The 13,721-nt window shown below is 35.7% G+C and overlaps 1 protein-coding gene across 2 annotated transcripts in view; it reads left to right on the top strand.

The window, feature by feature from the left end:
• The window catches only part of gabbr1b (gamma-aminobutyric acid (GABA) B receptor, 1b), a 226,353-nt gene that overhangs the window by 178,782 nt on the left and 33,850 nt on the right, over window positions 1-13,721 (top strand). For both annotated transcript variants that reach the window (XM_056480451.1, XM_056480450.1), the window contains exons 16-18: window positions 2,526-2,676; window positions 5,936-6,068; window positions 6,993-7,109. In XM_056480451.1, the coding sequence (XP_056336426.1) occupies window positions 2,526-2,676; window positions 5,936-6,068; window positions 6,993-7,109 (401 nt within the window). The remainder of the gene's footprint in view (window positions 1-2,525; window positions 2,677-5,935; window positions 6,069-6,992; window positions 7,110-13,721) is intronic.

Below are 13,721 nucleotides of genomic sequence, written 5' to 3'. Positions count from 1 at the left end.
CTGGAATCAGGATATTAAAAGAAACTAACAAACAACTCACCTTTTTAAAGATCACCTACAACTTCACTGAGCAACATGCTGCGTCCCAATTTACATACTTATACTACACCCTAAAAGTGCTGTATTTACTTTTATTGTAAAGGAAAAGTATATACTTTTGAGTGTGTAACAGAAGAGTTTGCAAGCTTTGGGACATACTACTTTCTCATAAATGAATCATTATGTTGCTTAGTTACGTCCCCTGTCAATCATCTCGACACATCCACATTTCCTTCATATTTAATTACTTACCTTATTGGAGAAGCAGCAGCAGTATAATCTGCCATTCTCGAGTCTTTCATGCAGAGAAAGCTCCTCAGGTGCAGTAATTATGCATTCAGAAGTTAATGTTCGAACATATCTTAATATAAGTTTAGTATTGTTGTTGCAGATGAAACCTAACAAGGAAAATTCGGTTTAAGCATGTTCCAATTGGCTAGATATTGATTAACAGTCATTCAAACATCTTTACTGAAGCCTCTCTACTTGACGGTTGGTCTCGCGCTTTCGCCATGTTTATAGTTTGTTTACACTTTTAACCCGAGCTTGCAGTTCTAAAAAAATTCACGTCCAACATGCAAAGTATTGTGGGCAATATCAGCGGTTAGAGTGTGGATGCTTCTACACTTCAATTTTTAGAAGAAAAATAGTAAATAGTAAACCATCCGTTAAACTCTTTTCAACATACTACAATTTGGGATATGCTAATTTTCGAATACTATTTAGGATGGATGGTTGCGAATTGGGGCTCAGCAATAGTCACGGCACAGCAGCGTCCATCACATTTTTGGGTCCTCTTGAAACATTTCCGTTGTGTTCCGTTCTTTTTGTGTTGTGAGAAAATGCAGCGTTTTCATAAATTGTTTGCGTTGTGAGAAAATACATAGCATTTTATTAAGTGTTTGTGTTGCGTGAAAATCCAGTGCTTTTTTTATATGTATGCGTTTTGAGGATTTGCAGTATGTGTGCTCTCAAACGGATGAAGATCTTTTTCTCAATTTGCTGGCGTTTTTTTGCATGTGTTTTCTTAAATTGCAAAACGTTATGCTCTCTCGGTCACCGTACTTCACAGTCGGCAATGGCAAGAAACTAAACTCACAAAAACACTCTTATTGAAAAACCACATGAACCACATTGGTTTTAAAATATGTGAAACACATGAAACATGTTTTTGGAGCTTGATAACATGTGTGTTTAAATTGTGATTTTAACAACAGAAGCTCATTCTGAAAACATACCCCATATACATTTCTGGAGTGCATGAATTATGTAGCCAGAGCTACGTATGGCTTAATTTTGTTTTTTTAACGAACTTTACGGGTCGCAGACAGCTTCTGTTTCTTTTCGCGCTCCCAGCTGACCACTTACTTCCTTGTGAATGGCTTTTTCGCTGTTACGTTTGCCCAGTTGCTTGCCATGTACGTTGGCGGACTTGAGATGCAGAGTAGTTGAGCACGTCGACAGGGTTCGAGTCTGGCAAAGAACGATTCCAGAAAGCAGGTAAAACAAAAACAAAAGGCAAAAAATAAAATAAACAATTAAATAACAGGGTGAAAACGTGGTAGGATCTGAAAACATGGCGAAAATCAGGCAGCCACAAGGGCTTTTATTTTTCTGGATTGGTTTTGAAAACACTGTGGGTTCGTTTTAGTAAAGTAGGTGATTTGGTCAATCAGTGCTTTTGAAAACACTATCGCTTAGGTTAAAGGAAGGGGGCGGGTGGGGGGATTGGTCGGTCAGTCAGTCAGTCGTCAGCATCCTCTGGTGGATTTACGCGAGAACAAAAACTGCAAAAAAGTACCTCCTGGGACATATTTCGCAATCTCCAGAAATGTATACAGGGGTACGTATCAAAAATAAGCCTGGGTTGGATTTTAATATGAAAAACTATCAAGTAGTTTTCCTGCAAGGGCACTGAGCAAGAAAATAAATATATTTAACAACAGGGTACAAATGACAAAATAATTCCATGTTTTTGCCAGATTTGACAGTTTTTTACTCTGTATGGAAAGTACCAAATGTATTTCTCTTGTTTTCTCTCCCATATAAATGAACACACACTACTGACATAAACTTGCACACTCACAGAAAGATATATTATTTACTTTTAAGCAGTTTTCAAGTTATTCTAAATAAAAAGAAACTAGTAAAACGGGAAATTTTGTTTCGGAAAGATATGGTTTTTGTATTTTTAGTTTTCCTTTTCATTTTTTTTGTCTGGCTTTGTTTGTAGCTTTAATTCCGTCTTCTGTTTGGACATTAGTTCTTCTTAGTTTAGTAAACAAATATGTACAAAAATATGTTAAATATTTTACATTTATTCTCATGTGTGAGGTGGAGATTTCTCTCTCATCCTCACTCTTTCCTCAGTAATTTCTTGTCTGTTTTGGTTCTGCATCTGCTCAGTAGAAATTCTAAAAACACAAATCTGTTTCCAGCTTCTTTCAAAATAATTTTAATCTAAAAAGCCTCATTTCTCTCTCCAGGTTCTGGCCCACCCGCTGATCAGACAGTGGTGATTCAGAAGTTCAGATATCTGTCACAGAAACTCTTCGTCTCTGTGTCTGTTTTCGCTGGCTTGGGCATTTTAATGGGGATTGTTTGCCTCACCTTTAACATCTACAACAGCAATGTCAGGTATGCTTAGCTGTGAATGTCCATTTGCTGCTCCTAAGCGTGTGTGTTTATATTGCATACCTGCATGTGAGTTCAGCTCAGAGGACTGCATGCTATGTGCATATAATTAACTGGTGTTTTTAAAGGTCACATTCATACATTCGTGCATTCTGTGTTCTCACAAACATGCTGGGTTTAAAAATGAAAGACTAATGCATTAAGAATAGCAAAATTGTTACGAGCTTATTCAAACTCCGCAGGCAGATTTAGAGTACTGTTTGTGTTTTTAGCCTTTTATTGTGTTGATACTAGATTTTCACAGCAGACAGCTTACGCTAATACCCCAAACACTCACAAATCTTGTCATGCATGTGGTTAAATGTGTTACTGCTATAATCTATGTTTCTTTGTGTGATTTAAAGGATGAAGGAGGTTAAGTACTATTCCACTTTGAGAGATTAAATGAATCAACTCTGAATTTACTAATAATAATATGCCATGGTTTTTTTAAGTACATTGAAACACCATATTATGTACAGTATATTATTATGGTGCTTGTATGTAATAATTATTCTATACTAGATGAAACTATTGCACTATGCCACCTACAAATAGTTTCCACTTAATAATTTTCTGGAAAACTTTTAATGAAATTGCAATTAACACATTAGCTGGATTTCCAACTTAATGTGAAACAAAATTTGCAAAACAGGAGAAAAAAACCAGATGCGAATTAGGTTTATTTACATCAGGTTGCCAGAGTGGATCAAAGTCCCTTTGTTAAAGTTTAAGGCAAGTCATTTCACTCGGCAGCCATCTTCGAAACGCTTCTCGGGCAATATTCACAGGCATTCTGTCTGAATGGGAAAACCTCAAATTCTTTAAAACTGTTTGCCAAACTTACGATTACATTACATATTTGGAATCACCAATAAGACGAAACAACAACTGTCTCATAAGTTTCATTCTAAACATCCGAATCAAACAAAATCGGCATATTTTCATGTTGCCCAAGTTAATGCTCATGTGCACTCAAAAGGAACGAGATCACGACACCAACCTCATTTCTACACATTATCATCCTCTGGATAATGCTTTGTCAGATCGGGCTGGTCTTCTAAAGTAATACACAACTTGGTCTTGATCGCCTCCAGAATCTCTTCTAGAAATGATCGACTCTTCATTTACAAGTTTGTGAACGTTTGAGTAATTGCTGTCATGTGACGTGCGTTTGACAGAACGAGCTGTACCTCGAGCTGTGTTTTCCGTTGTCACCAGTTTACCCAGTAGCTCGCCATGTACATTGACGGATTTGAGATGCAGAGGAGTCGACCGTGTTGACTGGGTTTGAGTCTGGCAAAGAACGGTTCCAGAAAGCAGATAAAACATAAACAATAGGCAAAATAATAAAAAAAAAATAAACAAGTAAATAACAGGGTGAGAATGGGGTAAGATCTGAAAATATGGTAAAAATCTGACTGCCACAAGGGTTTATCTTTTTCTGGATTGCTTTTGAAAACACTGTCAGTTGGGTTTAGGGAGGCGGTGGGCAGGTCAGTCGGTGCTTTTGAAAATACTTTCGGTTGGGTTTAGGGAAGGGGGTGGGTGGGATTGTCGGTCGGTCAGTCAGTCAGTCGTCAGCAGCCTCTAGTGGATTTATGCGAGATCAGCAGGCGCGAATGGCACTCCCTAGAGAAATTTGAGATCTGGAAAAGCATCCACAGCGGCCTCTGGTGCAGTCGCGAAAACAAAAACTGCAAAAAAATGCTTACCTCCTGGGACATATTTCGTGCTGTCCAGAAATTTCAACTTAATGTGAAACAAAATTTGCAAAACAGGAGAAAAAACACTAATGCGAATTAGGTTCGTTTACATCAGGTTACTAGAATGGATTAAAGTCCCTTTATTAAAATTATGACAGCGACTCTTTGTTTACAAGTTTGTGGACGTTTGAGTAATTTCTGTCATGTGACATGCGTTTGACAGAACGAACTGTACCTCGCGTCTTTTCATACAGATTACAAAACCAAAAACGATTGTTTTCAAGTGCACTTGGTATGTTTAAAAGTGCAGATTTCAAGCTTTATTTGGGTATATTTCTTATTTTTATGAAGCAAGTATTCGCTGAGATTCAAGTGCGTTTGTTGACCATCAAACTGTCGTAAAAGCACTGGTCTGGTCCAAGCTTTTCCCTGGAGAAACGTCAGTCTGTAACGGTCAATGATTGGCTCCTGTACAAGTAGGCGGGGCTTCATTCGCCATATTGACCGTTACACTTTTCCCTATTCAAAACTATACCAGTGATGTCTTGTGTATTCTATAGTGAGTGGATGACTGTAGTATTGGTAACCTAGTAACCAGCAGTAAACAAGGCAAGCATAATGGAGAAAGCTGATTGGTCATGTAGGTTTAATGTTCGCTACGTTAAAGTTTTTTCGGAAAATGTGTTTCCATCTCCCATTATTCATATCTAAGCCAACAATTAGAATTAATTTTGCGAATTAAGCCTTGGCTTGTCACAATAATCAATATAGTGACTTATAGTGGGATGCAATACATATCGCCTATACATAACCAAATCAAGCAACATTTTAGCGGATTGTGCAACATCTCTATCTCTATTGGAGGTGTCAGTGTTGGTATGGTTAAAAAAACACTGTAGTATTTACTATAAATAGATCTGGTATCAGATATCGTTATAGTCTCTGTTACATTTTACCTTTCACTTTTTTGTTATTATTTTTTAGGATATACATTTTCACTTTCTGATTCCAATGCCTTATTATTAAATTGTTCAAATGACTATAATTAAAAGAAATAATCTTAAAAATAGAATATTATGTGTTTTTTGGAAGAGCGTACTTGCATTGTAATAATATTATATTGTTATTCTGGCATTATATAATGGTATAGTGCCATAAAATGGTCTTAAAATGACAATAATATAGTTTTGGTTCCAACAAAACAGATATTGTGACAGGCCTAATTAAGCGATTTTTATTTAAAATTTTGCATTTCCTTGCCTAGTTTCTCATGCAGTACTTCAAAATGCGTATTAATACAGGGTGATGGAAACCCAGATATTGTCTACACATAAAAAGTTTGGCTATTTTTTTTAAATCTTGATTTTTGAGCATTTTTGATTCTTACAAAATGCAGGTGCTTGCACAGGAACCACCAAGGTCGAAATTCCCCGCAAATGTGTAAACCTGCTCTTAAACATACATGTCTCTGCAAGCATCTTTGTTTTGTAGTAATAATGTGTGTCTATGTGTTGAAGGTACATTCAAAACTCGCAGCCCTACCTGAACAACATGACCGCAGTGGGCTGCATGATGGCTCTAGCTGCTGTATTTCCTCTGGGAATTGATGGGCTGCATGTACGGAACTCTCAGTTTCCTGTGGTCTGTCAGGTGAGCATACAAGAGTTCTGAATCATTCAGTTTTGTAATTTATGTTGGTTTTATATATACTAGAGGTAATTGAGTATAAAACCTCATAAAAGATTTGTAAGATGGAAGGGATTTAAAGGAATAGTCCACTCAAATATGAAAATTTGCTCGCTATTTACTCAACCTCAAGTGGTTCCAAATATTTATGAGATTCTTTTTCTGTTGAACACAAGATATTTTGAAGAAAGCTGAAAACCTGTCACCATCGACTTTCATTGTATGAAAAAATAAATACTATTGAATTCAATGGTTACAGGTTTCCAATGTTCTTCAAAATATTTTATTTTTTGTTCACAATAATAAAGAAAGTCAAACCAGTTTGGAACAAGTAAAGGGTGAGTAAATTATGAGAGAATTTTCAGTTGTGGGTGAACTATCCCTTTAAGGAGCCACATATATATTTTTTCTTCATTTTATTTTCCCCTGGAGTCCAGTGCTAATGATAGTCAAGGTTTCTCGCATCACAAAAATATGAATTATTTAGTTTTCCATGACCATTTTTCACCCTTTTTCCGGCCTTTAAATATTAAACACATTTGTTTGGCCCACTTGCTTTTAGACATCTATACACTGTATTTGCCCTCTTCGCTTACACTTACTCATGGGTCACAGGCTAGCCGTCAGGCCCAATTTAGTTTGCACTTTACTTCAATAACAGCATCTTAGCAATGGCTATAGATCAGAATGTGCAGGTTATGCTGCTTTTATTTATTGATTAGTATTGATTGATATGTGGTATTTTATTGAACCAGCTTGTCTTCCATGTTTAATTCAAGTGATGTTTCAGTCTGACATCCAATAAATAATAAACCCATAAATAATGAATAGGTTCTTATGCAATTTTAATATTGATGCGTACTAGTTATCATTGTTGGTGTTTTTTAGTTTCGTTTGTGGCTGCTTGGACTAGGTTTTAGTTTGGCCTATGGAAGTATGTTTACGAAGATCTGGTGGGTTCACACTGTGTTCACGAAGAAGGATGAAAAGAAAGACAAGAGAAAGGTGAGTGGGGGAATGCAGGGTTATGTTAGTAAACAGAAGGTGTTTAAATGACGTTTGAGCCAAAAACTGAAAACTTTTTATGTGTTTTGTCTGTTCATTTAAATGACAAAGGCATTTTTATGACTAAAAAAGCAGAACTCAAAATGTAATGATCCGCGCTCATTACGTAATTACGTTAAATTGTGATAATGCAATTACTGAACGAGTGTGGATCAAGATCTTCTGAGTTATTCTTTATAAGATTAAATAAAAAAATCTAAATCAAAAAATGCGGGAGGGCGACGCAGTGGCGCAGTAGGTAGTGCTGTCGCCTCACAGCAAGTAGGCAACTGGATCGAGCCTCAGCTGGGTCAGTTTGCGATTCTGTGTGGAGTTTGCATGTTCTGAGTAATTTCATGCAAAGCACCCTGAGCTGCCTTGGTGGACAATTGTGTATTTAATTCATTCAGTCAGAATGGCTCTCAAAGTACGCATCCGTGACCGAAATGCGACCTCCGGTGGACAGTAGCAGAATCTGAAATGAGACAGATTCACATAAGGTGAATCACATAAGTTCTACATAAGGTGGTTATTAATTATCAAATAATATAAACATTACGAACGTAAATGTTAGGTGTACAGGTTACATAGTGGCGAGATTTGCAGTGATAAACAATTCGTTTGTTTGCACTAGACGAAACACAACAGAAATTAAAATACAGCCATTCAGAACCCCAGAATAGTGCACTTACTGCACTCCAATGAAATGGTAAGGTTTATAATATAATTAATAAAATTAATGTGCATGCTGAATCACTGATATGTGTTGGCTTGCACTGAAGATTCATTTTAAAAGGTCTATTTTATTTTCAAGATCTGAGGTGCTGCTTTTAATATGTGGCAAATTAATGTCATGTAAAATGGCGTTCAAACTCTCATTATTAACATTTAAAACTTAATAAAGCACATGAGGTGTACCTGAGATAAACATTGTCAGTTATAATCAGAAACTAATTCATACGCTGGAATAGTTGGCGGTTCATTCCACTGTGGCTTCCCCTGATAAATAAGGGACTAAGTCCAAGGAAAATTAATGAATGATTAATTAAACTAATTAATTATTATTTGTTAAATAATAAAATGTAAAACTGGAAGAAAATTAAAATTTTCGCTCATTCTTTTACGCAGCATTGACATCTAGGGAGATCTGGTTTCGAAGTTTTAAAACCTATATTATTTTTGTCATCGTGAAAACTACAAGAGCACAATTTATGTAGTGTCATGTAAACTCTTAATGCTTTCTTAATTGTTCACCATTTTGTAAAACAAAGCTTATAGTTTTTCTTTACAAAGCGCCATTGCAAATGAATGGCCTAGTATATGACACAGCAGTTTTAGTCAGTTTGTTGTTGTTTTTTTTTTGTTTTGTTTTTTTCACTTAACAAAAAATCAATTTTTAGTACATCGTTGTCGTATAAATGTTCCCTTAAATCCCACTGCTCTGGGGTTAACTGAAGGTGTTTCAAGACAAACTATCTGTCCTTTTAAAGCCTCATAGGAATTTATTCGGCTGACTTGTCTTGTCAAGGTCTTTCTTTGCACTTCTGGAACGATCAGTACATCATAGTGGAATTATTTATCTTCATAAAGAATATATCTTGTTCTCTCAGTTATCGTCTACAGATCTGCATCTCACTTCCACTGGCTCTGTAGTGTTTGGTCACCATCTCTGTGTGATCTGGTTGAGATGGCCCTGCCGTTGTCCTTGAGCATCTTTAAACAGCACATTTATCATACAGACCCGTTCAATGAAGCCTCAGTGGAGCCACATGAGCCAGCAGTTACTTTATCAAGGCACACACCCTTTCACACCGGACAAACCTGTTTAAAGCAGTATATTTCAAATATTATATATTGAAATAGGTAACACTTTACAGTAACAGTATACTGTGTGAACATGTAAACTAAACATTAATATGAACTAATGATGAGTTAATGCATGCGCTAATCATGCTAACTAACTAACTACAACATGAGTCACATGAGTTCATGTGTGAATAACGGCTACTTTAATTATTTGCTATTGCATGTTTGTTTGCTAATGAACGTATTAATTACCACATTAGTTTATGCTTAATTTACCCATCATGAACTCATGATATGTTAATCTATAATAAGATTCATGACTTAGAGGGGCACGTCATCATTAACCCATTCTTAACTACTCATGAACTCTTTATGCATGTCCATCTAGTGCGTTTACACTGAATAACAATAGAAAGGTGTTCTGTCAACATCAACATGAACAGTTTAGACACTGTTTTTTATGAGTAGTTAAGGATGAGTTCATGAATATGTGCCCCTCCAAGTAAAGTCATAAAATAGTTATACATTGGCAGCTCATGAGTTCATGTTGGTTACATTTAGCTTACACTTAATACATTATTTAACAACATGAACTAACAAGTAATTAGGGTAGCCATTAATCACACATGAACTCTTTTGACTCATGTCAAAAGTTAGTTCATGATTAGTGCGCGCCTTGACTCATCACTAATTCATAATAAAGTAATGCCTAGTTTATAATACAACATTATTCATGTACTGTTATTGTAAAGTGTTTCCCTGAAGTATACTAAAATATAAATATTAGTATATTTATATATTGAATTACAAATAAGCATTATAGTTTTGCTGGATTGATTCATTTTAGGTAATGTTAATTGATTCAAATACAAGTGTTCATTGTTCACAATGCATAAAGTAATATGTAAAGAAATGCAACTTTGGGTTTTAAAAATAAGCAAGATATTTAGATATTTATAATCAATTTATGAATAATAATAAATTTTTTATATGTAATTAGCTAATTATAAAATGAACGGTACGATTTGTAAATGCTGTGGATACATTTAGCATTGTTTGCTTGTGCTAATGATTTTGTCCAGTAAAAAAATATAATATAATATAATATAATATAATATAATATAATATAATATAATATAATATAATATAATATAATTTAATATAATATAATATAATATAATATAATTGTACAATGTTACAAAAAAAATTATATTTCATTTCTGTTAAATAAATGCTGCTTGATCATAGAATCCTGAAAAATGAAAAACAACAAATCATCATATTAGAAAGATTTCATTTTATAGAGTATATTTTATTATTAATTGTTTATTATTAAATGTATATTCAAAAAGGCAGCAACACCAAAGCTCAAAAAATGCAAATTTATTAAATTAAAAAAGGCTGACACAAAGCGTGTAACATGTTGAGCACACGGCTCTTCTTCAGGCAGTGTTCATCACAGTTAGGTGCTCCTTTTTGTACACTTCCGGACCACATGATCTCCTATTATCTCACAACAAGAAGAAAAACGAAGAAAAAAAATACACATTAATAAATTATACAACTTAGATATTCAAAGCGATAATACAGAAACAAACCATAGTATTACATACATCACAAATTGAAAAACAGAATATAACAACGAAATACAACAAAATAATACAACAAAATATAGCCAAGAAACCCTTACCCAAACACCTAATTAAACATTAAAGAATTACTAAAGAAAAGGACGAATATCAAACTCCTCATTTAAACCTCTTGGAAAAAATGGGTCCTATTATACCAACCCAGGCTCATTAGAACGTAGTCCTGTGGAGTCCCGGGAGGTACGTATTTTTGCAGTTTTTGTTTTCGCGAATCCGCGTAAACCCGCTAGAGGCCGCTGTCGAACGACCTTCCGCCTGTCTGCCTGGATGACAGGATGATTGACCGTGCGACCGGCCAATCGGCTGACCCACCCTCCTCCGTCCCTAAACCCAACCAACGACGATTTACAAAAGCCGTCCAGAATAAGAAAAGCCCTCGTCTAATTTTTTTCCACGTTTTCGGATTTTGACCACATTCTCACCCTGTGATGAACTTGTTCGCTTTATTTTTTGGATTTGTTTTTGTTTTCTTACCTGATTTCTGGACCCGCTCTTCACCGCACTCGAACCCGGTCGTCGTTGTCGTGGTCAGCCCCTCTCTGCGCCTCGAGTCCGCCAAAGTACACGAAGAGCTAACCGGATAAACTGGTTGCAGCGGGAAAGCCCTCCACATGGAGGCGAGCGGCCGGCCGACAAGCGCCGAAAGGAACGGCGTCACACCGCCCCGCAGCGTTCGCTTAAAAAAATGAAATGCAGCCGTACGTACCCCCGGCTACGTATTTCGCAGTCTCCAGAAATGTCCACGGGACTACGTTTTCAGAATGAGCCTGGGTTGCAACATACACTCGGCGCAATAAGGCGCAAGACGCGTTTCTACAACGTGTTGCAATTTTCAGACCAGCACAACACTAATTTTCCTGTTTTTCACCACGTTGTTTAAATAACAAATCCATATGCGCCATTTTGTGGAATCATGGGTGTTTCGGTCTAGATAAGAGGTGTGTTTAGGCACAACATGGATGTCGTACAACATGTTTCCTTATCCACAAAAGAAAGTGAAATCAAAGAATGAGGAGGCTCATTCTTGCACTGCAGATGGTCTGTTTAACTGTTTTCTTGCTAGTGAAGCCTTCAGTTTTTTCACTTACAAAGTCTGCCATGTAAATAGCACATCCACCATGGCGCACCACAACTGACTCTTAAATGGAATGGGAGATGAGACTCTGATTCGTTCATTCTCAAAGCACACCTATAACTCAGTAAGAGAATAAGCTCAACCCTGTTAGATCATGCGCCGCGGCGTAGAGCGTATTTTTCTGTCCTTAAAATAGCAAAAGTGGATTCGGACACGCCCTTAATGCGCCTGCACCCTGTGCTTTGGACTTTGCACCTAGATCATTAAAATAGGGCCCAATGTATCTAGAGTGAAAATCCAAAAGGCTTCACATTGAAACAGCAATTTGTTAAGATTTCCCCCCTGACGTGGACACTTCACAACTTTAATCCCTATATATTGTAGAGTGGAGACAGAATGTCTCATAACTGAGAAATGCTGTGCAACAGGACCTCTATGATCATGATGTCGAATAGCGCATCAATGTTCAGAAATGCGAAGTTCAAAATTCAAGGCACTATTTCGTGCAAGACCGCTAAAGTAATCTGTAAGTTGCGGTGCCCGTGCTGTTGATGTTATGTCGGTAAGACGAGTAGGCCATCAAAAATTTGCATTTCTGAACATAAATGAGGAGTTTGATATTCGTCCTTTTCTTTAATAATTCTTCAATGCTTAATTAGGTGTTTGGGTAAAGTTTTTTGACTATATTTTGTTGTGTATTTTGTTGCATTATGGTTTGTTTCTGTATTTTCGCTTTGAATATCAAAGTTGTATAATTTATAAATGTGTATTTTCTTTCTTGGTTTTTTTCTTGTTTCTTGAGATAATAGGAGGTCATGTGGTCCGGAAGTGTACAAAATGGAGCACCTTACTGTGATGAACTCTGCCTGATGAAGAGCCGTGTGTTTAAAACGTTACATGCTTTGTGTCAGCCTTTTTTAATTTAATACATTTGCATTTTTTGAGCTTTTGTGTTGCCGCCTTTTTGAAGTTAAAAGTGATGTGTGTGCTTTTGTACTTTTTTCATTATTATTAAATATGTATAAACCTTACATTTAGTTTGATTTAAGCTTGAAAAACATCTCTAAATAAAATCCTAATTTGCTTTTAATTACATTTTAGGATGATTAGATATATTTACTGGAAAACAAGAATTAAGAAAACCATTTGTTCAGTGTAGGCATAATGTTTGCAGTCATACAAAAGCAATTATAATAACTAAAAGAAGAGTCAGAGAATGAGATAAAGCCAAAGAATAAAGGTATTTTCAGGATAAAAACACAATGCCTTTTATTGAGTATTCATGGGCGTCTGTCTGCTAGTGGAGAAGAGCTTGTCATATGCCCCTCTAGAGCTCTCTGCATTTACACAAAGAAAAGATTCAAAGACTGAGAAACAATCTATGATGTGCAGTAAGGCATTGAATTGACAGCTTTGTCATTTTCAAATCTGCTTCTTTGACTGGTGCATCACTGTTGAGAATTCTCCATTTTTAAGCAACAAAATAAGCGTCAGTAAGTTTGTTTGAAGTGGCATTTTCAGAGTCATTGTTAGGCAAATGAATGCGAAGTATTGGAATAAAGAATAGTTTCAGGATTTCTGCAGACCAGAAAATGGAACGAAAGATTTGGGACAAACATTCTATTTTAAGAAGAAAAAAAGTCTGTTATGGGTATTTTAATGTGAGAGAAATCATAAAAGGTATCCATCCACTGCCCAAAACTATAAAAATGTGCTGTTGTTTAATTCTGTTTATGAAAGATGTTAAAGGACTGTTTCAGATTTGACACAAGTCAAGTTCCTCAGATGATTTCAGAACTAAAAACAATAAAAACCTATAGGGAAGATTAGCCTTGAGATAAATTACACACACTTTTTCCAATTAATATAATTAATATATTTATTCAGCAAGGACGCATTAAATTGATTTTAAAAAATTAAGGTTTTTTTTTTTTTTTTTTTTTTTTTTTTTTTTGCTTTGGTCATTACTACAGAATCGTAAGAAAAAATTTATAACATTTTTCAGAAATCACAAAACTAAGGCAGCACAACATTGATTACAAT

This window comes from Danio aesculapii, chromosome 19, assembly GCF_903798145.1.
Source record: "Danio aesculapii chromosome 19, fDanAes4.1, whole genome shotgun sequence".
Classification (NCBI taxonomy): Eukaryota; Metazoa; Chordata; class Actinopteri; order Cypriniformes; family Danionidae; genus Danio; species Danio aesculapii.
The sequence above is the reverse complement of the archived record's forward strand: the minus strand, read 5'-3'. Positions and strand labels throughout refer to the sequence as shown.